At 37.4% G+C, this 27,984-nt stretch overlaps 2 protein-coding genes across 2 annotated transcripts; one reads left to right on the top strand and one right to left on the bottom strand.

The window, feature by feature from the left end:
- Positions 1 to 11: 11 nt before the first annotated feature.
- Positions 12 to 15,253, bottom strand: tubg1 (tubulin, gamma 1). The gene is made up of 11 exons (XM_079868579.1): positions 14,882 to 15,253; positions 14,084 to 14,196; positions 10,567 to 10,734; positions 9,974 to 10,042; positions 8,333 to 8,412; positions 7,907 to 8,033; positions 5,492 to 5,578; positions 3,982 to 4,131; positions 3,278 to 3,430; positions 3,040 to 3,201; positions 12 to 1,228 (listed from the first exon to the last, which is right to left on the bottom strand). Exons 1-11 carry the CDS (start codon positions 14,928 to 14,930, stop codon positions 1,031 to 1,033), a joined length of 1,356 nt encoding a protein of 451 aa, XP_079724705.1. The 5' UTR covers positions 14,931 to 15,253; the 3' UTR covers positions 12 to 1,030.
- Positions 15,254 to 16,326: 1,073 nt separating this feature from the next.
- Positions 16,327 to 27,934, top strand: retreg3 (reticulophagy regulator family member 3). Its single transcript, XM_079868553.1, has 9 exons — positions 16,327 to 16,924; positions 20,339 to 20,445; positions 20,926 to 20,956; positions 21,057 to 21,183; positions 22,431 to 22,515; positions 22,638 to 22,775; positions 23,605 to 23,684; positions 23,878 to 24,010; positions 24,635 to 27,934. Exons 1-9 carry the CDS (start codon positions 16,656 to 16,658, stop codon positions 25,198 to 25,200), a joined length of 1,536 nt encoding a protein of 511 aa, XP_079724679.1. The 5' UTR covers positions 16,327 to 16,655; the 3' UTR covers positions 25,201 to 27,934.
- Positions 27,935 to 27,984: the final 50 nt, after the last annotated feature.

The following is a 27,984-nucleotide window of genomic DNA, read 5'->3' as shown; positions in this document are numbered from 1 at the left end:
AATACAAATGGAAATGTTCTTGTACAAAAACATTTATTCAATCTCATGAACTTCAAGTAAATGCATCAAGTCTGACAGCAAACTATATACACAGTATAATATTAATAAAAAGAACATGTGGTAACTGAGGAAAAGAAAGCACTGAGAAATGAATCTGGCATGAGAGTTTCATGTGAAGTTTCCATCACTTCCCAATACAATACAAAAAATAAAGAGAGACGGGAACAGAAGAATAAATTATTCAAAAAAAGAAATGTGATATTTGTTGGGATTTTGGTGTATGATTGAGTCTGCCAGACTTTGAGGTAACATCACTGATTGAATTGACTAGAAAAAGAACCCGATGAGGGTTCACTGATTGGATGGGATTGAGGTACAGCACAACACTTGACTTACTGATCATCTCTCAAAACTCTGAGATAATCGCCTAGAGTAATCCATGACAATAAGACTGAGAGGAAAATTGATTCAATCACACAATCATAGTCTATCCCCTGAAAGCAAGTGCCTTTTGTCTAAAAGCATGCATGCGTGAACGTGAGGGAGTTAGATGGTGTATTCATAAGCTGCTTCTAGTCTGATCTTTTCTAAGAGGCTTAATCTTTCACACTCCCTCCTACGGTTACATTCATCTGAGACCACCCAGTCTTATCGGTGTAGACGTCCAACATGTGTGTGGTCAGGGAAGTTTGTGTGCAGGCCACCTTGACATAGATTGATGTAGATTGTGTGCAGAAGAGTGCCGAGTGCAGTACAAAAATAGATTAAGACGGAGCCATAAATTCTCTGATCAAAGAAAGGAAATTGGGGAGAAAGAGAAATTTAAGTTACAGCTCAGGATAGAGGCACCAAATTATGGTAGGCTCTGGAGGAACAGTATGACGAGCCATGAAAGATTTATTGACACGAGTCTTAAGAAGTGCATTCACTACTGAAATTCTGTTATTTGCTCCTGGAGTCATTGCGTATTTTATAGGATGAGTTTAGAGGCTTTCTTTCTCTGCTCTTTAGGGAGTGGGCGGAGGAGTTTTCACTGCTCTTGTGTGCCCCAGGAGATGTAGTCGGGACGCGTGGCGGCGCTGTACTCATCCACAAGCTGTTGAACCACCTCGCGAGAGTTATCCAGCTCGTCAAAGTTGTCCTTGAATATGTCCTCCTTCCTGAACTGCTCGAGGAAGGCCTCCCTCTTCCTCAGCTTATCATACTGACGACAGGTTCGCTCAAACAACTGGGAGTGAGGGAGAGGAGAACAGAGATTAGAAAGTCTGCCCACATTTTGAACAATGAATTTCCATGACTTTTCCAGTTTTGTAGCCCATGTGAAAATGGATTTTAATGTTGAAATAGAATAGACAACATTTTTTTTTAATAATTCACAATTGCCAAGTGGATAGGCTTTCTCGCATTAATATTAGGCTGCTATAGCAACATTTTGGTTAAGGTTCTGTCTGTTTCACAAAATCGCATTTTGATGCCACCGTACTTTTGCCACATTAACCTACGAACTTCCCGCATCACGAAGGACGCAGCTCTACTGAGTAGGCTAAAAGTTCAGGCTGTTCTAAATTACTATAAAATTCTGCATCTGTTAAACCCATGATGAGTGTGTTTTATAGTAAAGCAGACAATAACTTGTGGTGGTGGTGGTACTTGTCTGTATTCATGGTAAAACAGCTGTACATTTCATGGATATCGATGAGTCAAATTTTTTTTTTTAAATATGTTGGCCTTGGCAATTTTCCTTTTTGTTTTTGGGAGTAATATTTTACAATGCTTTGCCATCTGTATTTGCTCAGCAGCTTGTAGTTTCTTGTAGGAGCGACAGGTTTGTATATGGTCCAACAAATATGTGAATGGGCCACATATGTTTTTCTAGCTGGGGATAGTTTGTGCTACGTCATCACCCCCTTTCGCTACTTCAGACTCTTCGGTGATTAGCTGGCGCTGGCTCTGCTGGACATGGATTTTTTCAAACGTTTTATAGCAACAGCACTCATGAACAGTCTATCTGATGAATTACTTGAGAGTTGAGCATAATCAGAAATGCTTTCCAGCCCTGGATATCATAAGTTTAAAAATTCCCTGATATTTCCTAGTTTTCCATAAACATGGAAACCCTGTTCAGTGGTGTTTGGTGATTCTGAGAGAGGAACTATGGGTTGATTGATTATAATAAAATAATAATAAAATATGAATACATTATAAATAAATTATTAAAATAAAAAGTCAATCGTTTTGCTACAAGTGAATATAGGCAACACAAAATGTAATTTACATAATGTACATTATTAAAGCTTTAGCAAATCTCAAAATATAAATTTTACAAAATGTAATATTTTGAGATTTGCTAAAGATTTAATAAACCGTGTTAGATAACTGTGAAAGTAAGGCCCTGTTTACACCTGGTATTAAGATGCATTTTGGTTGATCAGATCACAAGTAGACGAGGCAAACACATTCCCGTTTACACCTGGTGTTTTAATCCGTCTCTTTTGTCCAGTTTCAACCACTTCTGTCCTGATTTCTTTGAGGGAAGGGTCTATGGGCGGGTACATTTATGGGCTTTTTCAGATCCTTCTGCTTTGTTTCTGCTTTGATAGCCACAAGACCACAGTGAACGAAGTGAATGCGTGTTAGAAATCAGAACATTGTGCTTGGTATGTTTTTTTTGTCTTCAAACCAAACTTGGGTCTTAAGCCAAAAAGTTTAAATCCCATCTAGCTAGCGCATTCCCCATTATGTTTACGCATTAGGACAGTAGGTGGAGAGCAGGCAGTCGTTTGTGGCTGTTCGAAAGCATTTTCAACTACCTCTGGAAGTGGTTGAAAGTGGACAAGCTCAAATCTATTTAGACCCCATTTACACCTCTATTTAGTGTCGTCCACTTGTGATCCAATCGACCAAAATGAAAGAGTCCTCTTTCAAAAAGATTGAAAAATCTTACTGATCCCAAACTTGTAAACGGTAGTGTACATCCAATACAGATTCATCCTGATAAACTATTTTTTGAGCAGTACATAAATGAAGGTCAGGGCTTACAGAAGAGATGCTGGTGTGATTAGCCATCATAAGTCCACTGACACGGTGAGCTGAGGGCAGGTAGGGAGATCTGCGGGACAGTGCCACCTGGATACTAGCTGGACCCCATGGGATGAAATTAGCTAACTTCCTCTCCCTGATTCTCTGCAGACTCTTATGGACCTGCAAGGACACATAAACATGAGGACATGCACACCTAAGGCTCAGAATGTGCTGTGTTTATCTAGCAAGCTCACACCTGTGTGGGGTCCACCTCTCCCTGGATGATGTTGAGAATGGCAATGTAGCAATGAGTGGTCTGGCGGTCTCTGCCTGTGGACACCATGACATTCTTAGGCTGCAGGAGTCTCCTCATCACATCAAGAACTGTAGTCTTCCTCACACTTGCCACCTAAAAAGAAGAGAGAAAAAATTACAGTATGATTTAAAGAGCATTCATTTTTAAGAAAAAATATTAAAACCAAGACAGTGGACACAAAGTAAAAAGAATTAGATATTTCATCCTTTATCAATAATGAGAAGGACAGATGGACAAATAGAAAGAACTACAGATATAGACAGACAAACGACAGATAGACAGACAGACAGATGGACATAGATAAATGGATAGATAGATGAAAAGAACGACAGACAGAACAATAGATGTATAGAATGACAGACAGACAGATTAGATAGTTCCACGTAATTAAAAATGGGTCTTTATCTTAGCAACATCCTAACATAAGACTACTGGAATAAACAGTGAGTTAAACAGAGCTGCCAATGAAGAGAGTTTCAAATCAGTCACTTATGAGGCTCCATTTTGGTTTGGATGTTGCCTAAGGAGGTAGTTGCATATACAGACAGAAGCTTACAGGACTAGACTTTAGAACAGAGCTACAAAGCTTATTTGCATTTTCTGCAAATGATTATTATGCATAGTCACATGTTTGAACAACTTACGGATTGATCGGTGGTCAGTGGTGTGTATCCAGTCATGAGGAAGTGGAGGCGGGGAGTGGGGATGAGTGACGCAATGAGACCAATCAGATCATTGTTCATATATCCAGGGTAACGGAGGGTTGTTGTGCTTGCTGACATTATGGTTGACACCTGTTAAGAAGAGGAACACTTGTCTTTTGACAGTCTAGGTGGATGGGTGACAACGAGAATGTGAAAAAAATCAGTCACGTTTTAATTTTATATTGTGTCGTCTTAATTATTTGGGTGTGCTAATGGTACATTTGAAACCTGTAGTGTATGTAAACGCAGCCGGTGTTTAAGAACACAATAGCCTGGACTGGTGAAACAGGTTTTCTTATAGCACCCTTCACAGAAATCTATACACTGTACTGTGAAAGTTGAAGTTCACCATATGACACATTTCAATTAGAGGCGATAAAGACAGTGATGGATGAGTCGACAAAATGAACTATTCACCATGGAGCAGGGTGCTGTAAGAATGGGCGTATAAGAGTAAAGCGTAGATGAGCTCTGAACGGGATGTCACTGGTTATTTATTACCTCATTAGAATGTGACATGACAGCATGTCAGGCTGCTGATTACAACTTTCAGAACGGCAACTCCCCATGTTGCTTCCTCCTGAAACTGTGCCGTTTCAAATTTTGTGGTTTAGCTTATTCACTTTCTTGACAACTGTGTATATATATTTCCCAAACTCATGCTTACATTTGTCTCGTTACCTAATAAACTCTTGGTGGTTTCACAGTTAGGTTGTTTTTCTGATGTTCTGATGCTTCTGTTGTCTGAAATTTGAAAATGCATGTCTTATCGTAGGAGAGCTGCCAGCGCCCAACTGTGATTAATATACGAGGAGTGACTCTACTGTCCCAAATTGAACCACACCAGGCCAGTCCCTCTCTGCTGCAGGGAAGGGCTTTAAAATGAAAAGGACACTAATATTTAATTGACAGAATGGCATCATGTTGGGGACGGTTTATTTGATTGACAGAATGGGTTCATGTTGGGGAAGGTTTAAAAATGTTTAGGATCAATGTCAGTGAGTGAGTTCATCAATGATGCTTCAAGGGGTCATATGATGCTTTTTAATGTTTTCCTTCTCCCTTAGTGTGTAACGTATCTGTTTGTGCATGCATACGATCTGGAAAGTTACAAAGCTCATCCAATCTGGGAAGATACAAGTTATCCTCTAGTTTTCCCCTAACGTTATATTCTAAGAGGGTTTGACAGAGAACAGAGGAGGAGGATAATAGCGTTGTCATGAAATGATTTAATATGTATTTGTTTTAAATAAAATATTGTTAAATGCTCGAAACGAATAACGGAAAGTGGCATGTTTAAAACATTCACGTCTTCTCAGGTCCGTGCGATAAACATCCATAATTGCCAACTTCAGAAAGCAAAACTGTTCCGAGATTTACTGTACAAGGTTATCAGTGGTTGTGTCCTCCTAAAAGAGAGATCAGATAGAGGATTTCTTTTAAAACTCACCAGTTGGTTGATCTGAGAGAACGAGGGGTTCTGAATGTGCAGCCGGTCTGTGGCGATTCTGTTCAAAGCCGTGTTGTCCAGCACTACCTGAAAGAGACATGGAGAGAGAATGAAAAGGAAAGAGATAACTATGTCAGGACTGTGTGTTAGAGGTGTTCTTGGGTCTATAACGTTGTTATGGAATTATTTAGTATGTATTCGTTTTAAACAATAAAATACCTATTGTTAAACGCTAAAAACAAATAATGGAAACTAAGTTGGTATTTGTTAAAAACAATTCAGGTCTTCTTGGGTAAAAACATTTATTTTAAATGACCCGAGACCCAAGCGGAGCTGGGAGGACCTACTATTGTGCTATTACTGGATTTGTATCGAAGTAGCAAACGGGATGCAAAACTGTAATTCAAACTAGAAAAGAGAGACAACTCAACACTCAACTGGAAGAGCATGACACTAACAACGGTCTATTGCCAGAAAACACACAAACAAACATAAGGTATACCTTAAAAACACTGCAAGTCTCTTTAAATGAAGGAAATTCATATAACTGCTGTAAGAGTTTAATCTAAAATTGCCATTTCACTTGCAGTCAGTGTAGAACAATGTCAATATTATTTTTACCATAGTATTTAATATCAATATTTTTTATATAAAGTCATCTGAAAACAATGTGGTGAATATGTTATGCTGTATGATCAAAACCCGTAAGACTTTCGTTGATCTTCAGAACACAAATGCTGATCTTTTTAATGAAATTTGAGAGCTTTCTCCATTGACAAATACACAACTACCACTTTCAAGACATCAAAAAAGTAATCCATGTGACTCCAGTGGTTTAACCTCAATTTTACGAAACGACGCAAGTGTTTTGTTTGTGCAAATGTTTGTTTTTTTATTATACCACTTTATGTACAAAATATTAATCTCCAACACACATTCAGAAGAGCACCACGACGCATGCGTGTTGTGTTGGCGCAAGAGCAGATGTTGTGGCGTGAATGCAGATCAGAGATTAATATTTAAATTTTTGGGTGAACTGACGCTTTAAGTGGGGTTTTTTTTTGCTAAACTTGTTGAGTACTACTGCAATTCAACTTACAGTAGTTCAAATTTCAGCTAATGAACAGCAAACCGGTTCTCAAAATAAATTGTCCCTAGTTTGTATTCCATTTACACAATACTTATGCATATTTTTTTGAACAGAAAGGATCACTGCATATTTTGTAGTTCGACTAGAGAATATTTTCCTCTTAGGAGTAAAAGGGATAGTTCCCTTTATGACCTTTACAAACTTTTTAAGGCCTGAATGTTTTAGTGAAATGGACTTCCAAAAAATGGACAGAAATCTCACCAGGTGAGTAAAAATGTCTTAAATTGCATTTTAAAGGTGACCAAAAGTCTTATGGGTTTAGCAGTGAATAAATGACATTTTTGTCATCAAAATAATTTCATTTTGGGGTGAACTATCCTTTTAATTAAAAGTGAAGCTGACATTATTAACATATCAGACTTGGAGTTAAGTCTAGATCTGTATTCTCATCAAAGAAAGACAGAAAATCATCTACCTCTATTAACCTTCTCATCTTTTGTGCGGACTCTCTGATCTGACATTATTATATAAGCCAGAGAAGAGAATGAAGCTAGCAGACAGCTGCAAGAAATACAATATGCATTAAACAGAACTTACCCTGTACTAATGACATTTGCTCCACTAAAACTCAATCTATTCTGAATCGCAACCCTTACACATGAATATTTGCTGGTGATATGAATAATGATGTATTTTGCTGGGGTGATCAAACCTATCAATTCCTTTAAAAATCAAATAAGGATATATGTAAATATTGGCCCCTCAGAGAGTCAACAGGATGTGTTGTTTGTCGAATAAATATCTGCTTAATCATGTGCTGATGGTTATCAGTCAGAAACCAGGAATTGTTGACACATCTATAAACTTCCATTCCACATGTACAGATATGACATAGCTTGGTCCATGTTAATAAGGAGGAAATGGAAGGAGAGATGTGGATAGTCACATAAGACTATCCTCCTTTTCTCCACCTGCTGGTGTTTGGGGAATGAAAGCAGGAGAGAAAGAAAGAAGGTCTGTTTGGGGAGGTGGATTGTGTAACTGTGAGGAAATGTGCAGTTAGAGTAGCAGGCTTTATATGAGAAGGGCTCTGTTTCAAACAGAAAGATTCATTTAAGATCTACAACCTAGGAGTGTGTGTGTGTGTGTGTGTGTAAAACACCTCCTCCCAAATTCTAGGCCAGCTGAAAAGGTTAGCAGACAGTGTGTGTGTGTGTGTGTGTGTGTGTGTGTGTGTGTGTGTGTGTGTGTGTGTGTGTGTGTGTGTGTGTGTGTGTGTGTGTGTGTGTGTGTGTACGCGCGCGCGCATGTGTTCATTCACTCACCACACAATCTGCATTCTGGGTCAGTCTCTTTAGTGTCAGAAGAGAATTATATGGCTGTACGACAACATCACTCATCTCATCCTGGTTAGGAAAGACCGAGTAGGTCTGAACTAGTTTTTTAGGATACCTAAAAAAACAGAAAATAGCTGAAAGTTTAAGGCACAAGAACACGTGCCCTTGAGGTTGCACACGCAATGGTATTAAACACATCCCTAAAGAGAGGTAATTACACCCGGTGATGGCTGCTGCCTGCATCTCCCTCTAATTACACTGACTGCCACCCAAATGCTTCAGGACTGCAAGTCTAGACGAACAATGCGAAGGGTGTGGATTTACACTTCAGGAGAGGGAGTGTAGACTGCAAAAATCAGTCAGAGCAGGGGGACACAAAGTCCTCTTGAGACCTATATCAATGTGTTTTCTCACCTGTCGTTCAATCGCTCCAGTAGATAAGATCCCAGACCAGATCCTGTTCCCCCGGCAATAGAGTGGCAAAGCACAAACCCCTAAAAAAATAAAAAGAAAAAGAACACAAAAACAGAATGCTAAAAATATACACAAAATACATGTATATGACTATGGTGCTTTAGGTGCCATCTAAACCCAGAAAGAATAGTTAAAGTTGTGCTGCCCACTATCTAGTGTCAGTTTATCAAGCAGGAATAGTTACCCTACAAGAACTTTTTACCATACTAGAATTAGAACCATACTAGGGGCATTTTAGCCTTTACAAGGGCATTTTCTTTTACACCATATTAAAACACACAGCATTTACAGTACTGTTCAAAAGTTTGGGCCAGTCATTTTTTTTAAATAAAGTAATACTGCAGAAAAAAAGAAGCATTAAATTGATAAATGGTGAAAGTAAAGACATTTTATAATGTTACAAAAGATTTCAATAAAGGCTGTTCATTTGACCTTTCTATTCATTAAATAATCCTAAAAGAGAATCATGGTTACCACCAAAATATTAAGCAGCATAACTTTTTTTTTTTACATTGATAATAACAAGAAATGTTTCTTGAGCAGCAAATCATCATATTATAATGATTTCTGAAGGATCATGTGACACTGAAGACTGGAGTAATGATGCTGAAAATTCAGCTTTAACATCTCTGGAATAAATTATATATATATATAAAAAAGTTTTTAAACATTTTAAATTGCAATAATATTACACACTATTACTGTTTTTAAATTATTGCATTTAAAAAGATGAACATGGTGAGCTTCTTAAAAAAAAAGAAAATTAAAAACCTGACCACAAACTTTTTAACAGTAGTAAGTCAAATAATTTAACAGAACGTTTAATTAATTTAAATTAATTAAGCTATGCTGCACACACGTGCATGCAACTAACTGACTTTTAACATCATTCTCCAAACCACTCCCTAACCTCCACTTACATTCAAGTTACACACACGCACACACCAGTAATTGTGGGTAATAAAGTGAACGACACCGATTACGCAGGGAGGCCCGAGTCTGTTGTTTTAATGGGAGGAACATCTGTATCTTGTATATTAAGAGTGCAAAATAAGGCATAACAATAGCACTTTTGTTTAACCCTCTATGACTTTCACATACATATATATATATATATATATATATATATATATATATATATATATATATATATATATATATATGTAGATTTATTTATACATAGTTCTATGTAATATAGCAATATAAACAAGAGTAGACAGAGCACTGTAAAAAAGGGGTAGAGGAGAGAAAAAAGGGCTGAAAAAAAAAATGAAAGTGCGTCAAATGGTACGTCACTTTACCATCTGGAGATCATTAGAAAGCGTTTTACTTTGTTTAAAAATATAATCTGTTTAAAAGCCCAAATATTCCCAAAGTCAGAGAAAACAGTATTAATGAATGACAGAATAAAAGGGTAAAAACCAACCCATTCATAATACATCATTACTTTCAACATTTACTTTAAGCTACTTTTTCAGCATTTATTTCTACACTAACTACATTTGAAATTGTAAGTTAAATCACTGAAAAAAACCTCCAGATAGCGAAGTGAATGTGAGTCATAGTAAATGAGAGTCATACCTCGAGACTGTCACTGCCATCTGCCTCTCTGTCAATGATGTCAAAGATGTCCTCATGGATTTTTTCTCCCTGAAATGAACAAATATGTTGACAACATTTTAATTATAAGACAAAACCTAAAAAAAGTTGTCAAGTTGTTTTAGCTTGTCCAGTATTTATGGGTAGTTGATATAATTTAGCCAAACAGAGACAGCTGTGCAATCATGTTCTTCAAAAAACATTTTTTCATAATTATTGTACAGTTAGTATCCGTTTGAAAATTAAATTGTCACATTATGTCAGGGGTGTCCAAACTCGGTCCTGGAAGGCCACTGTCCTGCAGAGTTTAGCTCCAACTTGTCTTCTAGTATGCCTAGTGAGACCTTGATTAGCTGGTTCAGGCGTGTTTAATTGGGGTTGGAGCTGAACTTTGCAGGACAGTGGCCCTCCATGAGCAGGACTGGACACCCCTACACAATGTGAACAGCAAATAAAAGTGGTTAAACATAGTGAAAAAGAAATGATAACCAGTTATAGAACCCAAAATATAACATAAATTTAATCTAAAATCTTGATAAAGAAAAAAAATAATCTGATGCCTAACATGGCTGTACCTGAGAGAAGCCACTGGCCCAGTTGTTACCAGCTCCACCGCCATGCTCCGACAGGTAGATGTTCTCCGGGTTGTACAGGTTGGCGTAGGGGGAGTTCAGGATGGTGTGGATGACACGGGGCTCCAGGTCCAACAGCACAGCACGAGGAATGTAGTGCTCATCATCCGCCTGAAGGGGGTGAAACAATAGAAAAAGGATCAATGGAAATTGCATTTTCCATAAGTGCTTCTCAATACTCATTACAAGGAAAAGACGATGCACAATTTAAGAAATGAGAAGCAGCTCAGGTCTACTCAAGATGCTTGTTGCTGCTGCTTTACACGAGTGGATATATTGATGCTGACACATTGGCTGATATTTGGCATCTTTTTATTATCAGCATCAACCAATAATTTATCTAGCAGATAAATGTCAGAAGAGGAACTTTTATTTGACCGCGCTGAGAAAGTGAGCTTATTATTCAAAGGAACGGTGAACTCTTTCTTATTGGAACACTTTAATAAATGGTAAAGTGATTTGCTGGCATAAAGCGTGGTTGTTACTACAGAGTTTTACATTACAAATAAGGTAAAGGTAAAATCTTTTAAACTCATTCACCGATTTTATCCAGATAATCATTATTTACAATTTAAATTAAAAAAATAAAATAAAAAAACCCCCATAAATTTAAACTGTACGTTTATTTTGCCATTATACTGTGGTGTAAGGTACAGATATATTCAGTGTTCAAGACCTGTCTCTCTCTTTCTTTTCTCTTCAATTTTTCTCTTTGGTTTCACGGATTATCCTGAAGATGAAGAAAAATGCTTTTATTTAATTAATTAATTTATACTTTTGAAAAAAAAAAAGATATTCATAAATATAAGTTTACTAATCAGAAACCCAATTTTATAATTCTGTTGACTATAGTAATGTATGTAAACAGTATTAAGGTGATGATACACAGGGCAACTTTTTGAGCAATGTTGCTGGGCAATCTTGCCGAGCGATTGTTGTTTGAGCACTTTCCCATTGAAAATGTGCAAAAAATCTGTCTGGATAATTTAGATCAGTCGTGGGCCCTGTGTCTCATCTGGTTGCCCGTTGACAGCAACATTGCTCAAAAAGTTGCCCTGTGTATCATCACCTTTAGAGACTCTTTGAATAAGAAAGCTGTCAAAAAATCTGTGAGCTTTACAAAATATTTATTTGATATCTTTATACCCGAATGTACCTTTATTCTGATCTATATGTTATTATCTCCCTTGTCACACTATTCTTTTCTTCTTTATATAATTCCTTTTCTGTGTACTTTTTTGTGTTGTATGCATAATGTTTAATACTTGCATTTGTACAAAATGTATGTTGCTTGAATAAAATAAATAAATAATAATAATAATAATAGAAATATTTTCTCATAATGTCATCATTCAGCAAATTCACATTTATATTTTTTAAACAAGTCTTTGAATATGTAATAAATATCTAATTCCACCAGCCACACAAACTTCAGTGAATTCAGCTCAAAGTGTGCATTTCTACCCTGCATAAAAATGTGTGGCCAGACTACAGCTGATGTTTTTTTAGTTTCTTTATCACTATAATAGGATTCCAAAACCAAGATGCTATCTATTCTAAAGTATAAATCTGTTTATTTTACAGGTTAATTTTACATTACGTTCAATTTTTTTTCCCATATTGATTCATTTTCAAGTTATTTGTTTCTAATTGAATAAATAATATGTAAAAATAAATATTAATTTAATTGCAGCTTGTGTTATTTTCTAAAGATCTTCAGCATCACCATAAAAATGGCAATAATACAGAGGAAATTCCTATAGTACTGTGACTCACACAATCTGTGAATCAGTGACAATTCACATCAGAAGAGCTGTAACATCAAAAGCCTTTTATTCAGATTTCACCGCAGTTTCACTGAAATACCTCATTTAGGTCTTTAATTAGAATAATATCTTAATCTGACGAATGGAACTAGGAGCTGTGCCGTTTATTTCAAATTAGTAGTCCATCAGATGGTGAAAAGGCCTCCACATAATGACTGGAAAGAAACAATGTTGACTTATGACAACTGAAAACGTAGAAACATGGCTCCATCTGGTGGTAAATTATGTGAACAATGTTGAAGGGATATTTCACTCAAAAATGAAAATTCTGTCATAATTTACTCACCCTCAAGTTGTTCCAAACCTGTATAAGTTTTTTTTTCCTGCTTAACACAAAATAAGATATGTTGAAGATTGTCGGTAGCCGAACAGTTGCTATAAAATACTATGGAAGTCATTGGGGCACATCAACCGTCTGGTTACCGACATTCTTCAAAATATCTTCTTTTGTGTTCAGCAGAAGAAAGAAATTCATACAGGTTTGGAAAAACTTGAGGGGGAGTAAATGATGACAGAATTTTCATTTTGGGGTGAAATATCCCTTTAAGTTATTTACATATTCACATCTCCCTGATTTCCCAACCTCCCCCCACCTCTTCATTACTATCATTAATATCATTACTATCATTACTATCATTAATATTATTACTTATACTTTTGTTTTCATTACTATTATCACTGTTCTGATTTGTTCTTCTGTTATCTTATTATCATTACTATCAGGTATTTATACCATTGTCATTATTCAAGTTGCTGGTGTAGTAGAAGTAGCAGTTAATGTAGTAGTAGAGATTGTAGTAGTAGTTGTGGTTGTAGCAGTTATTGTAAAAGTAGAGACTGTAGTAGTAGTTGTGGTTGTTGAAGTAGTAGGCTAGTTGTAGTAGTAGACGTTATAGTATTTTTAGTAGTCACTACTTACCACTGATTGATTTCTTTATATTTGTTTTATTTATATCTGTTATTTGTTTTCATATACTGACTTATACATGTTTATGTATGTATGTTTATTTGTACATATATATCTTCCTTTTTTTTTTCTCTATCTCTTGTTCTTCAAAGTATGTACTGCGATACGTCCACCCAGTTACCTTTACATGCACACATGCACACACGCACACACACAAACGCACGCATCTGTCAGTTCCTGACTGTATTGGTTTTGCTTTGCTTGTTTGTTTGTTTGTTTATTTGTTTTCCCTGTTTGTGATCCCAATTTATGTACATCTTGCATATTCCAAAAAAAAAAAAAAAAAAAAAAAGAAGAAGTTATTTACATAAATATTTTTTATTATTTAAATACTCTTTTATTTATTTTTTATTATTTAATATTGTATATTTGTTTTTAAATGTTACTTGTTTTGTGTACAATGCTTCTGCAATGTAAAACACAATCATGCCAATACAAATAAAAATCGTCCACACTGGCCCAGCCGGAAGCCAATGTTAAGGTCACAATCAGTATGTTGGTTGATGCCATGATGATACTGCAAGTGTCTAAATAGCAACTCCATGATTTATATATAACGACGATAAATAAAATGTTGACTTTAAAGCAGCATTCTTGATAAGATGTGGTTGTGGCTGATGATTGGCACGCTCTGAATGCATCATCAGTCTGTATTTGTGTAACTTACCTGATAGAAAAACACATCTTTCCGGTCAGTGCCCTCAGTGGCGAACTCCTCTACGATGCCCTCTGGGCTGATGCCATGCTCAGCACAAAGCTGCTTCCAAAACTCAAAACCAACTGCACAGAGACAATAAAGACACGATTCAATTCAGTCCATTAATGCAGAGGATGCTTAAGAGCACTTGTAAAAACAGGATGCAAGCTTCGTCATATGCCATTATATATTGCTGATTGAATATTAATAACGTAATGGCTATTGTATCACATCTTTGTTAGAAGTTACAGCAAAACTTGCAAAATCAAATGAGCAAAATCAATGATCATTTGCTGACCAAGTCTGACACCTCTGATTGCATGAACCCCATCTTTCTCAGAGTAAAAGGATAAACACAATGTAAATATCTCTAGCTAAAACTATCAAATGTGACGGTAAACAATAATAAAAAGCAACGTGTCGAATTATGTGCACACGAAAACACAGTAGCTGGCCAGGTTAGTTAACGTTACACTAACAATGTATGTTATCTCCAACTGACAGCATGAAATATTTATCATTATTGATTAGCAAACAAAAACAAAGAGAGGTCATTAATTAAAGAGTTCTTGGTTTCTTGCAAATGGATATATACTATAAAGCCCCTGGTCATATTAAATAAATAAATATGTAACGTTATTATTGTGTAAGTTTAAAGCTGCCCAGCCTGATAGCTAGCTAACTGTTAGCTAGCCTAACGTTAACTGTTTATGTAGAGAAGATGGCAATCTTATTAGCAAACAGAACGTAATAAAGCGAATGTCTCACTCTGATTCCCGCACTGCCCGAGCTGCAGGGTGATGATTTCTCGAGGCATGCTATCCTGCTATTTCAGCTGTATAAACACTAAAGGATAGAGATGTGCCGCTGTCAGTCAATCACAATCCCTGTGCGTGTTCCCGCTCCAACAGCAACGGCCTAACGAAGGAGCAGTGCGCATGCGCAGACTCCGGCCACGCTACACTTTCACTCTGTGAAGGCCAGCAAACGGGAACGGATCAATATTTGTTCCAATGTACCAAAAGAACTCTTTATCGAAAAGAGCGGAAACTAGATATGAGACAATATACACAGACAACAGAAAGAACAGACGTAGAGAGCCTAACTAACGTAACGCATGACGCAGTACGCGTTTACACTGAACAACATCAAGGCTGCGCGTCAGTTGCGCAAACAGATGGAAATGTGCCTATATCCAGGCCAGGTTTACTTTTTAATTTTCCTCTTGCCTAGTAACAAATATTCACAAAGAAAAACGAATTAATTTATTTCCCTAATTTACTTGCAAAATTATTGTGCACTAAAAGGTTTTACTTTTTGATGACAAGGACTCCAAAAAATATGACGATCTCACTAGTGAAACGCTTTCTATTATTTATTTACTTATTAAAGCACACACACACACACACAGTAAATAGGTATTAAGAAACCCATTTATACTGTGTGAGAAATTTTCTTAAATGTTGTTTCTAATATTAATAATTGGCTTTTATATTATCATTGTACTAAAACCAAAATAAATTATTAAAATATTGTCTGGAGAATGGAGAATGACACTTTTGACCCTCTAGAGTAGACTATATTTGAATAAACATCTAAATAACAAACAAATAATAATAATAAAAGTTATTTGGGTTTTTGTTTCTTACTGTGTTAAACCATACTATAAAATAATGTACAATATAAAGTGTTGTTTCTAAAAACTAAATAATTGGCTTTTGCTGTATATTATCATTGTACTCAAACCAATATAAATTGTTCAATATTATTTATTATTTTGGGGGGGAATGATAACTTTTCTCTAATATAAGATGTATACATCTTCAAAATAAAAAAGATAATTATAAAATATATATTGGGTTTTATTTTTTATTACTGTTTCATAATTTATACTGTCAAATCTTCTGAAAACCCCTACTTTATATGACCACAAACTTTGCCTATAAGCTATACACTATGAACAACTATTTGATTTATTAATAGAAATTGCGTCATCAAACTGTCCTTATGACACCCTTTTATAACATAATAAGCTATGGAGCTGGGACATTTGGGAAGTAATTCATTATGAATGATCTGTGAAGGCATTTGAAGAGAGATTTCGCTGATGCTAGGTGTTGTTTGTTATTCACCAGCTCTGACTGTAATAATCCTAATGCCATTGGCCAGATCAAGCCCGTCCTCCATAGCTCTCTCTCTCTCTCTCCCTCCCTCTCTTTCTGTTGCTCCCGCGATAAAAACAACGACTGGACATGACAGCTGCACGGTGACAGCATTAAAGAAGACCCGTGCTGACCCATTCAAGTATTAATATAGCAAATTAGACCCAATAATGGGTTTTATTTCACGTTTGTTCCGTATGAACGGCGGCAGGCTCTTGAAAACACGAGGTCTGCCTACACTGGTTCAGTCCTGAGCGGCTTCAGGCTAAGCTAGCTCGCGATCTCCAAATCATTGCTAAAGCTCGGGTTTTATTTCTTAGTATTAACTTAAAGTAGATTTTGTTGGTGTTCTTGCCGTCACGTGTTTAAAACACGCGAGAATGGCTCATCCGGGTGGAGCAGCGGAAGACGCGGCTGAAGGCAGCGGTTGCTCGATGAAGCTGCGCTCCGCCAGCAGGAGCTCCAGCGTCGGCCTCGGGGGCGGCTCGTGCTCCGGCGAGAGGCTCGAGCAGATCCGCGCGGTGAAATCAACGCTGCTTGAGCGGCTGGGACCGCACGAGCGCCTGCTCACCTATCTGCAGTCTGTATTGCTGTGGGAGAGACCCTTTCACAGCGTCCTATTGTACACGGCCGCCAATGTCATGTTCTGGTGAGTGGATGAGCTTTATCTCCATGGATTTATCTCTGCTCGGGCTCTGTTTACAACCCGGTGCTTTTCAGTTGAAACGTTTAACGTTACATTATTCATGAACATTTTGAGGATCTTGTATAAGCCTTTCTTCTTTTTATCTGGATGCATACGTGTCTTGCTTGTTCCAGACGTTTCCCCCTTTATTTAAGATAAGTAACAGATGGTCAGACTGGGTGTCATTCTCTCTCTGGATGCCTATATTTAGACAGTGGCTGTAAGTTAGTGGTGCTACTGTAAACACAATGCTGTGTGTGCAACACTTTGTACATTTGTGAATTACTGAGTTGTATTGGGTAGCATTTTTGACTGCTTTTACTAATGCATGTTGAGCAGAGATATGTTTGCACTGTTTAAAATATATATATTAAAAAGTAGTACTGTGTGTCCTATAAATGTTACCTGTTGAATAGCTTGTGTTCCACCTCCCACTATTGTAGATAGTAGATAACTACATAGCACCTTGACAGAGACTCTGCATATATATATATATATATATATATATATATATATATATATATATATATATATATATGTATATTAAAGCACTATGTTTGCAAACCGATTGGTAGGGCCTGGTCTTACAGAGGTGTGATCTTGTTGGTCACGGGATTTTGCCAAGAAAGACGTTCCTGGATCAACACGTTTTGTTGATCCTGGAACAACATTCCTGTCCAAAAATTTGGTCTTATCACTACCCCTAAACTTAACTCTACCCTAAAATCAGAAGGAAATGATAAGTGAATAACCCTGATATAGAAGCATCTAACCCTGGTTGTAATCCTAAACTTATCATAAACTGTAAACTTGTCAATCAGATCTGATTGGTTGATTGTAATGTTGTTCCACCAGGATCAACAAAGATGTTGATCTAGGAACATGTTGTACTTTGTGAAATCACTGTTCATGCCCTAAGTCTTTTCATAGGCCAGCCTAACATAGGAAGCCATGTGCTGTGTGTACACACTATGACATGATTGACATCTGCTTCTAAAATCAATAACAATTCAAAATGGACCCTATTTACTTTCTTAATACATATCCTGGTCTTATTATGAGTGATTCATCTGTGCATTTTATTACAGGGAAAGGTTTGTCTTTGTACTGTAGTCTTTAATCAAAATGTAATAACATGCTTTACCTCTTAAAGGGATACTTCACTGATTAGCATTAAGCTTTGTATCAGTAGAAACCGGTAGTATTTTCGAATGACCGTGTTTCCCTTCCTTATGTCCCCCTGAGATGAGAGATTTCTGTATTGTGTGTCTGGAAAAAAATGTCTGATGACGCAAAAATCGTAATTTAGCATCATCTGAGACTTTTTTGTCCAGAGGCTAGAGTCAGCCAGTAGTAGGAGCTCGTTCCGCATGTTTTCAACCCGCCCATAGGGGGATCTCACGGTAAAACAGCGTCTTTTCAGTTTCGAGTCGACTAGTAGTCTAGTTGTATCCTTCTCATAGACTGTAAAAAATATGGACAAAGCGTCTGTGACGTCACCCATAGACTTTCTGAAGAACGGTTTTGAGGCCGTTTATGGGGGGTATGGGCGGCGCCATCTTGGAAAATCTTATAGCAGAGCAACCCATTTTATGTACGATATTTCAATACAAATTTTCAGAAAGGATACAGAGGTGGTATGATGTGTTGTGTCAGATCATGGCCGAGACGTCAAATTTCAGGAATTCCACTCGGCGCAGCCTATGCTCGTTATCAGCTGTCAATCAAGCTCATACATTTTATATCTAAATACGATCTAAACTAACGAGTTAGAGAAAAATTCACCCCCCTCACAGTTGTCAGGCACTCGGAACCTATCGAAAAATACAATAAAAGTCCATGGGACCAACCTGTAAAAACATGAATTTATGCTGTGAAAACGGACATTTTAACATGGGGGTCTATGGACATTTGCTCCCTTTTGGGACCTGCCCCTAGCGGATTTTCGATGTATTGCAGTTTTTCGCACTTCCGGGTAGGCTTCATTTTTCAGATTAGAACGTTGCTGCTTGATCCTTCTGCCCTCTAACCGGTAGGCGTAGCTTGGGAGTGGCTTGGGAGTGGGCTCATAGGACAGCGAAGCAAGTGCATTCTGGGAGTTGTTGTCTTTCATTCACATGAGCCAAAGATACATTTTCTGGCTTTTCTTAGTCTAGAAGGCACCAACTTCTAAAATAATTTCACATTTCTACTACATAAATGACCCAATTTAAATACACATTCATCTTTCCAGCAGTGAAATATCCCTTTAAATTAGTACTACCCTTTTCCGCTAATAATAATAATAATGTTAATCAATAGCCAAATAGCTATTTAAGCATTTGTTATGCAAACTTGCGTTCAGTCTCCATTCTGATATTGAACTCCAGTTTTCACAGATCCAGATCAGTCTCTTGATGGATAAAGTCCTGATTATATTTCCTTTTTTTGGAAATATGTGACAGTAAAGTCAAATGGGCTGTGAACAAGATTTCGTGTTGACTAAATGCTATAAAGAACGCCCAATAAATCTGTGAGGAAAGCTGTGCCGGGAAGACACAATTGTTATTGGTTGGGTGTCCCTCTTTTTTCTTCACTGTTCAGGCATGCAGTCTTCATTCACTTAGTTCAGTCACCCTCTCCATCAGAGAAATATTCCCCCGATCTTATTATCTCCTTTTATTTGCCTCAGTGAGCAGCAGAGGAACGCTGCTTGTGGTATTTCTGTGCCTGTAGAGGCATTTATTTATCTTGCAGAATGGATACTGAATGCACTGACTGATTATTATCTGGGGATAAATGGTGTACTCTATACTTTTTTTTTTTATGATGAAAGACATTCGTTTTTCTTTCATTCACTAAATGATAAAATCTGCCTTATTTCTCTTTTAATATTAGGCCTTGGTTAGATCTTGCCATTTAAAAATCATATTCCACCCAGAATCCAGTCCATTCAGAAATAAAGTATCGCCACCGTCTCAGAACATTTTAACCGCCCTTGGTTGTAATGCTTTTGACAGGTCATGTGGTTTTGTTGTTTGATCGAGTCATCAAACAGCATTAGCTGTCTTATTTCACACCGAGAGATCAGCAGGGTTCAGCCTGGTCTCAGCGCCGGCTCACCTTTTGGTCAAGTAATGTTGCACATACATAGCCGTAATTAGCCATGCCGCTGTGAAACTGTCAGAAATCACAACTGCTCATGCAGCACATGCCGTCTCTGAGATTTGCACAGGAAAGACACTGGGGCCGGAAACACCTGTGGAACAAAGGTTTCCTCATACATTCAGTATGATAAATCCATGACAGATGTCATCACAAGGTTTTGGTCAGAGAGTCCACAACAGAGGTAGTGTTTCAGAGTAAAGTGTACCTTTTTGTAATTGTTTTCTTTCTCAGGTTTTTTGCTCTGAGCTCTTTGAGGTCGCTCTTTCTGCTGGCATCAGGTCTGGCCCTGGTAGTTTGTGTCGACACATGGAGGAATAAGATCTGGCCTAAGATCAGAGGTAAAATTGACCTTCCTCTCTTGCTTGTGTACAACTAGGCCTATTACCCACGTATATAAGACTTTGTAGTCTCATCTTAATATTAATACTGGCTGTAATTAAAACCTCTCTATTCCCTGTGCTGTGACCCACTCAAGTTTCATTTTCTCTCTTCCTATTCGCTAAGCTCCTAGAGAGTTATGAAACTTGTGACATTTCCTAGCAGTGCATGTCCAGGAGGTGCACAGTATCGACCTGAATCAATATTTTGCATGCAGCCGAAGCCAGTGGCTTATTAGCATTTGATCTACACTCTGGGACAACTTTAATAGAACTAAAAATAAATCCTAAATCACAAGTCAGTGTTATTCTCTGAGAACTTGCTAATACACTCATCTTTTTAAAGGAAGTGAAAATGTAATTAAGCAAATGTTTAAAAACTAATAAGTGAGTCTTCTAACACTCACAAATGTGTCTGAAATTGTTTTTGATCTCTTGCAGTTAAAAGACAAGATGAGAGTGAGAATGAAAGGTAATGTCTGGTGTATTTGTTTACTCTTTGGGGTTTTTCTGTGGTGTTTGATACATAATTGTGTAATTGTGCTCTTTGCTCTTTTCTGATTGGCTCACAGCTGGGGTCTGGTGCAACCTGGGACTTTGAGTGTGCCTGAATTATGCCACCACCTGGCTGAGATTTGGGTTACAGGGTCTTCCTGTGCAACAAATGTTGTGCAGTTCAAACGGCAAAATCCAGGGAAGGTGAGATTACTCCCAAACTAGCAACACTGTTAAGTAGGGGTGTAACGATACCCTAATGTCACGATTCGATACATATCACGATACTGAATTAACGATACAATATTATTGTAATAATCCAAGACATATGGTAAAAGGTTAACAAAAAGTGTACTGTTGATTAAAATGCTAAATTTGGTATTACATTAGGGGTGGAAATGAATGGGTTTGGACTTAGTGCAAGTAACCCAATGCACAGGACAACGGTGACACCAGATTTAAAATATTCAGGATTCTGAAGCTGAAAATACAGAATTATTTTAGACGAATATGCTTGAACTCTGTCACTGGCTAGATATACGGTATTTAGAATAATGTAGGCCACTTTTTACTGGAAACATAAGACATTTGGCATTATCAGGACCCATTGCATTATTATACATAATATTCAACATTATATATAGTAGTTTAATGTAGTACTGAAACTCTGTAAACTGAATTTTTTTCTCACACAGAAATTACAATATACTATAGTGTTTTAACTTGCTGTATTATCTGTTGGTTCGGAAATGCCACTGAATCTCAGAAAAAGATAATCAGAAAAACAGTTACTACTGCCAGCAAGTTACTGGGGATAACATTACCGAGCATTGAACACATTTACAAAGATAGAATGGTGAGAAAGGCCAATAACATTGTATGTGATTACACGCACCCGTTGGCATCTCATTTTAAATTATTGCCATCAAGGCGTCGTTTCTGCCCACCCCTTATGACCAAGAACAGATCCAAATTTTCTTTTGTACCACAAGCCATAAAAGCCTTAAATCAGTCAAAATAAGCTAGATGTCCAGTTGGCCTGGTTAGATGCAGGGGTGTATAGTGTATTGCTTTGTATTGTATTTGTTTGTGTCATATGTCTGATGTTTTGTCATGAAGTGCCTTGCGACTGCGCCGCAAACCCAATTGCCCCACGGGGACAATAAAGTTAACTACTACTACTACTACTAATGTATAGTCATATTATCAAGTCTATAGTCTTGTGTAGCCAGACATTGGACGTTTGGTCTAGTTTGCAGCTTACTCTGGACAAGAACTGCCCGCTTAGACAGGAAGAAACTTTCTGAGCATATAAACATGTAAAGTGACCAACCACAATGTATTTTGTTTTTACATGCCATTTAAGGCCTATAATTATTATTATTGCTTTTATGACTTTTATTGTATTTATATACTTGTTTATCAAATCCTAAAACTCCATTCTCTTGCAGTTTTGTATGATGTTTTGTGGCCTGTTCACCTTAGTGGCCACGGTGGGGCGCTACATCCCTGGACTGGTGCTCTCATATGTGGCTTGTGAGTAGCAGAAATCCTTCAGGGCTTACTAATATTCTCCAGTGCCTTAACAACTGAAAAATATTTACTTAAATAGTTACTTTAATATTTTCTCTCTCTCTCTATCTCTCTGTCTCTCTCAGTGCTGGGTGTGTTGGTGTGCCCACTGGCATTGTATTATCGGCTATGGCAGCGTGGATGTGTGAAGCTGGAGCCAGCCCTGCAGTGGCTGGACTTCAGCGCCAAAGGATACATGATGTTAAAGCCCATAGAAAACCCGTGTAAGTACATGGCAGATGTACACCTGATCACTTAATGCGTTTTTACTGATCGGTTTTGTTCAAACTCTTCCATGGCCACATAAATGTGTCTCCGCAAAAAGGATATAAATCCTATCTTCAATTCCCATGCTATATGCAAATTCAAGTTCACGTCAACGAAAGCAACAGATGATTTCAAGGACAAAGACTGCAACAGGAGACACACAACTACATGTGTGTTGAGTTTCAGAATGCAATACCAAACTTCCAGTTTAATTTGCTGCAGTTTTGTGCGTCGGCTTGCTGAAGACATCTGCGGCTGGCCATATCTGCAGTGTTGCGTGTTGCAGTAGCGCTCTCATATTTGGCTACCGGGAGCTAGTAGCCTATATGCCCTCTCACACATTTAGTTTTTAACATTTTGGGAGTAAAATTTACATATGTAGCTTCAACAACCAGATGCATTTACACCTTAAAAAAAAATAGAAAAATATGATCCGATAGATATCCGGTCAGAGAAAAACCATTGAGTGACCAGGTGTAAACAAGCCCTTCCAAAAATGTTGGAATTTTGCCAAATTTGCATGAACATTTTTACAATCTAGGTAAATCTTCCAGATCGTGTGGATTCCTATTAAAATGACTGGATTTCGCCTGGGAAATGTCTTGCTGTAGGATGCAAGAGCAAATCAAAATGCTGTTTAGCTGATGCTCTTTTTCTACAAATCAGTGCAAAAACGTTCCTTTTTTTTAATGATATTTTTTTTTGTTGACATGAAGAATTTGTGATCCGTCGTTAACAGCATATTACAGCTTTCAGAAGTTTTGATAAACCCTTTTGTGTTTGCAGTTCTTCGTAAGCCCATCCGGAGGGGGGCCTCAGATGATGCTAGTGACAGTGAAGAGGAACTGGCTGCGTTCTGCCCAACGGTGAGGCCAGATACAGGGGTTATTTATTATAAATAACATAATAACAAAATAACATAAATTATATAAATTTAAAGCAGCTGCATGGTCATGAGGTTAGAATATCTATAGAGGTTCATGATGGTAAACAGCAAGTTGGAAGATCTCATTGTTTTTTTAATAAGCTCAGATTTCTCTAAATATTCCGCACCTGTAGTTTGATGAAGCATTGGTTGCTAAGGAACTGGCACTGACTGACTCTGAGCACTCGGATGCAGAGATGTCGTACATGGATAACGGCACCTTTAACCTCTCCAGGGGTCAAACGCCCCTCACAGAGGGCTCGGAGGGTAAGACACTTTGAGCTCTTCTAGTCTTTAACTCTCTTCTCATTCTCTGTATATGGGTCAATGACATATAAGAGTGTCTAGAATAAAGAAAGTTCTTCGAAATCTTTTCTTTGTATTCATGATGGTTTTGAAAAACCTTTTACCATTTTAAAGAAAAGTTTTAGTTAAATGATTCTTGTGGTGCAACCATCAAGTAAAAAGAACACACAGAAGTTTACACATCTAATCATAATCATTATTTTTGAAGTGTAAATATATTTGTACGTTTAATCTTTCTAGATCTTTAATCTAATATTAAAGTTATTGTATAAATTCCATTTGTAATATAATACTGTTATATTCAGTTTTGCATCATGAATAAATTACATTTTAAAATATATTCAAATAGAAAACAGTTCTTTTGAATTGTAATCATATTTCACAATATTACTGTTCTACTGTATTTTTGATCAATTAAATGTCTCCTTGGTGAGCAGAAGAGACTTCTTTCAGAAACATTTAAATCTCTTTCCAGCACCAAACTTTTAAATGGTAGTGTATATTTTTGAGTTAATTAGTAAATGGGGATACAAATTTGTGTCACGTCATTGACACGTGTATCCTCTTTATTTATTCACTGAATAGATTTGGACAGGCACAGCGATCCAGAGGAATCATTTGCCTGTGGGCTTCCAGACTTTCCCTCCATCAACCCAGATGCCACCCTGATGGAGGACGATGATGATGCCAGCTTCGGATTGCCCAGTCTCAACTCAGCCGCGTTCTCCGGCCCTCGCGGCTCTACTACCTCCGCCCTGCTGGATCTGGACACCCAGATGGACTCTGATCAGGAAGACCTCGACCCCGAGATCTCCCTAGGCTCCCTAAATACTACCTCTGACCTTGCTAGTAACCTGGCAGGGGTCATCGCCAGCAACATGATCCAGGCAGCCATCGCAGGAGCCATGCAGCCCCGGCCACCGCAAGGTCCTCGGAGAGAGAGCGGCCCACGGCCAGGAGCAGCTCCGAGGGGTTTCAGGAAGCAGTCGAGCTCGGAGCTGGACACAGACCTGGACTTTGATGGAGAGGACTTTGAGATGTTGGATCAGTCCGAGCTGAACCAGTTGGATCCTTTAGGAGGTGGGCAGGGAGGTCAGAACAGAAACCAGGGGTCGAGTTTCCTGTCCAACTTGCTGGGGAAGCCACAGTGAGCCCATCTTACAGATGCTACCTCCGTCTGTCTGCTCCTCATGTCCTTGCACCTTGATCCAAGTAGAAGTTGTTTGCAGTGTTGGTTTGAATGTCTACTGAGATGCTTTCAATTTATCTGAGCGAGTGAGACAGAGAGAGAGAGAGAGAGAGAGTGTGTGTTTGTTTTGCACTGTTTATGTAATATTAGATTCTCTTGCCAGGTTTCCTCCACTGGCTGCAGTTGATATCACTGTGAAGTAATCTAGTCTGAATCTTCTCCTTTTATGCTCCGTGAGCTTCCTTCCTTGTCCTCTCATTTATGTGAGTGAGTGTGTGAGAATTGTGTGTAAAAGACTCTGATTTACTTGGTAGGCTAAGCAATAGGACAACAATCCGAAACATTTAAAATGATCCGAAATTTCTTTAAGTTCTTATAAACCAGCAAACTGCAAAGTCTTATAGATCTTTCACATGTTTCTTTTTCATACAGACTGTATTGTTGTTGTCTTCAATAATAACACATGGGACCAAATCAGACATTCCACCATCAATGCTGAGTCAAGATTAATGTATACAAAATATTAAGTTGCCTGTAAGGAAGATTGCGAAATCTACAGTCACGACGTCGTTGAGCAGAGGAGTCTAAAGAAGTAGCAGTGACATATGATCTCATGATGTTATTATAGGGGATAGTTAGTTCACCCAAAAATGAACTTTCATTTACTCATCCTCATGTTGTTCTAAACCTGTATGACTTGCTTTTTTTATTTTATTTTTTATTCACAGAAAAAAGTAAGTCATACAGGTTTGGAATGGCATGAGAAAAAGTAAATGATGACAATGTTCATTTTTGGGTGGACTATCCCTTTAAGACTCTGAGACATGAGTAATAAACAGCAGTCAGGTCGTCTCACTTTGCCATGTGTTTGCTCCTGAGGTTTTTTTCCACCCTTCATTTCATTTTTTTTTTTACATTCTTTTAATCAGGTCAGTCTGATGCCAATGAAAATGCATATTTCTTAAAGCAGGAATAGCATGAAAAAAAAATGATATAGTCATTCATTGCCTGGTAATTTTAACCTTAACATGCTTTTTACATAACATACATTTTTCTATGTCATTTGGCTCACCACGGTGACATTTACGTCTTAAGTTCACGTGGGCTGGATTTTCTTTCAGCATTTCTTGAAAACCAAGGGATAGGGTTAATAAATGACAGTAACTCTTTCCTCATGAAGATCTTTGTTGTAAAATTATGGCAAATTTACAGTATATTGTCTTTCAAATTGCTGTTTTTCGTCTGTTCATCTGTCAAAAAAAGAAGAAAAAACAACAACTAACAGCCCAGCAATGCTGTCCATCTGGATAGTACGGCAGTACATTGATTTTGTTTGTAATGACTCTACCTCAAACAAGACACAGGGCTGTAACTGCCACCTGTTCGTACACAGCCTCCTCTCTTCAAAAACACCTTTAACCGTTCTGACTTTATACAGGAACTTTTCTACAGGTAGCAGCAGGAAAACTAGATCTCCTCTGCACCCTCTCATCTGGGCTGGTCTGACATGAGATTTAACATTCAGTACATTACTGAAGCACAAAAGGATTTGAGAAACCACCTTTCTTACTTCCTTTCTTGTGTTATGATGGAGCTGGTGGAAATAAATGAGTTGAATTTGCTGTTTTGTTTAGTAGATGCTGACCCTTTTCCCAAGTTCAGTTTCTGTTTTTGACCCAATCCTAATAAAGACTCGTCATTGCTGGCTTTGATCATTGCGTACGCTGGAAAGTAGGAAACACACTGGGAAACTGCTGTACCAATAAAAAGGCATAAAGTTACCAGGGTTTTCTATTTTCCAAGCGCACCATTTCTTTTTTCTTTTCTCATTTTAATTTAAAGTAGTGGAGCGTTGAAGAAATATAATGAATAAGCTTTTATCTTTCTCACGGTCTGTCACTTTCTGCTATTCCAGTTTGTTTATTACATTCAAACAAGTCTTAATCCAGCCAACTTGAGTTGGGTTAGAAGAGTTAGTGCTGTTTGTTGGAATGTTTCATCTTTTGCAACTGTTCTTTATTTCTGTCTTATTTTTGCTTGGTTGTGAGCCCTAAGATTTTGAATTGCTGATATTTTTGATTGCTGTGTTAAAAAGGTTTGATTCTGAAAGGTAATTTGATTTCAAGGTAATTCATGTGTAATTTGTGGGATAGTAACTTTTATGTTTATTTATCATCATAATTAATGATTTACTATTTATATGGACACACTTTTCTGTTGATGTTTTTTTTTTTTTTGATAAATTCTCCATATTTCTTTTGAAAAAGCATCAACATATTTTTATTTTATTTTTTAGTAAGTGTGTCAGTCAGCATGACCACCATTTAGTGGGAAAAATCTGTTCACCTCTTTGCGGTCAATTTAAACAAACGTCACCAGCAATTCAAATGGGATAATGAAGTGGTGGTTTATACATAAAAACAAAATTATGCCCAGTGTCATCTATTGATGTTGTATTGATGTTAGTGATTTAAAAATACATCAGTTAGCAGTCTGCCATGTTGAGGAAAATGTAAAATACAGAATCACTCATCTTTTCTTTCTTTGTGTGAGCGTTTTTACAGGAGTCTTTCTGTAGCTGGATTCTGCAATGTCAGTGACTTTTATTTCAGTAGTATTTCCCTCTTCCATTCTCTGTAATTGATTTTGATAACTTTTGATGTGCAAGACAATAAACGAATGAATATATTATAAGTAAAATGTGTAGTTATTGATGACTTTAACATATATTTTGTGACCTACTGAG

The sequence above is a fragment of the Squalius cephalus genome (assembly GCF_949319135.1).
Source record: "Squalius cephalus genome assembly, chromosome: 1".
Lineage (NCBI taxonomy): Eukaryota > Metazoa > Chordata > Actinopteri > Cypriniformes > Leuciscidae > Squalius > Squalius cephalus.
This window is presented reverse-complemented; position numbering and strand designations above follow the sequence as displayed.

Excerpts from the sequence above, each read along its gene's own strand:
- tubg1 (XM_079868579.1), bottom strand. The coding sequence starts at position 14,930 with ATGCCTCGAGAAATCATCACCCTGCAGCTCGGGCAGTGCGGGAATCAG. Across the intron at positions 8,413-9,973 it reads ATGGCAGTGACAGTCTCGAG|GGGTTTGTGCTTTGCCACTC; the intron begins GTATGACTCTCA and ends TTATTTTTTTAG. Across the intron at positions 8,034-8,332 it reads CTGGAGCGATTGAACGACAG|GTATCCTAAAAAACTAGTTC; the intron begins GTGAGAAAACAC and ends CTGTTTTTTTAG.
- retreg3 (XM_079868553.1), top strand. The coding sequence starts at position 16,656 with ATGGCTCATCCGGGTGGAGCAGCGGAAGACGCGGCTGAAGGCAGCGGT. Across the intron at positions 20,446-20,925 it reads GATCTGGCCTAAGATCAGAG|TTAAAAGACAAGATGAGAGT; the intron begins GTAAAATTGACC and ends GATCTCTTGCAG. Across the intron at positions 22,776-23,604 it reads AAAGCCCATAGAAAACCCGT|TTCTTCGTAAGCCCATCCGG; the intron begins GTAAGTACATGG and ends TTGTGTTTGCAG.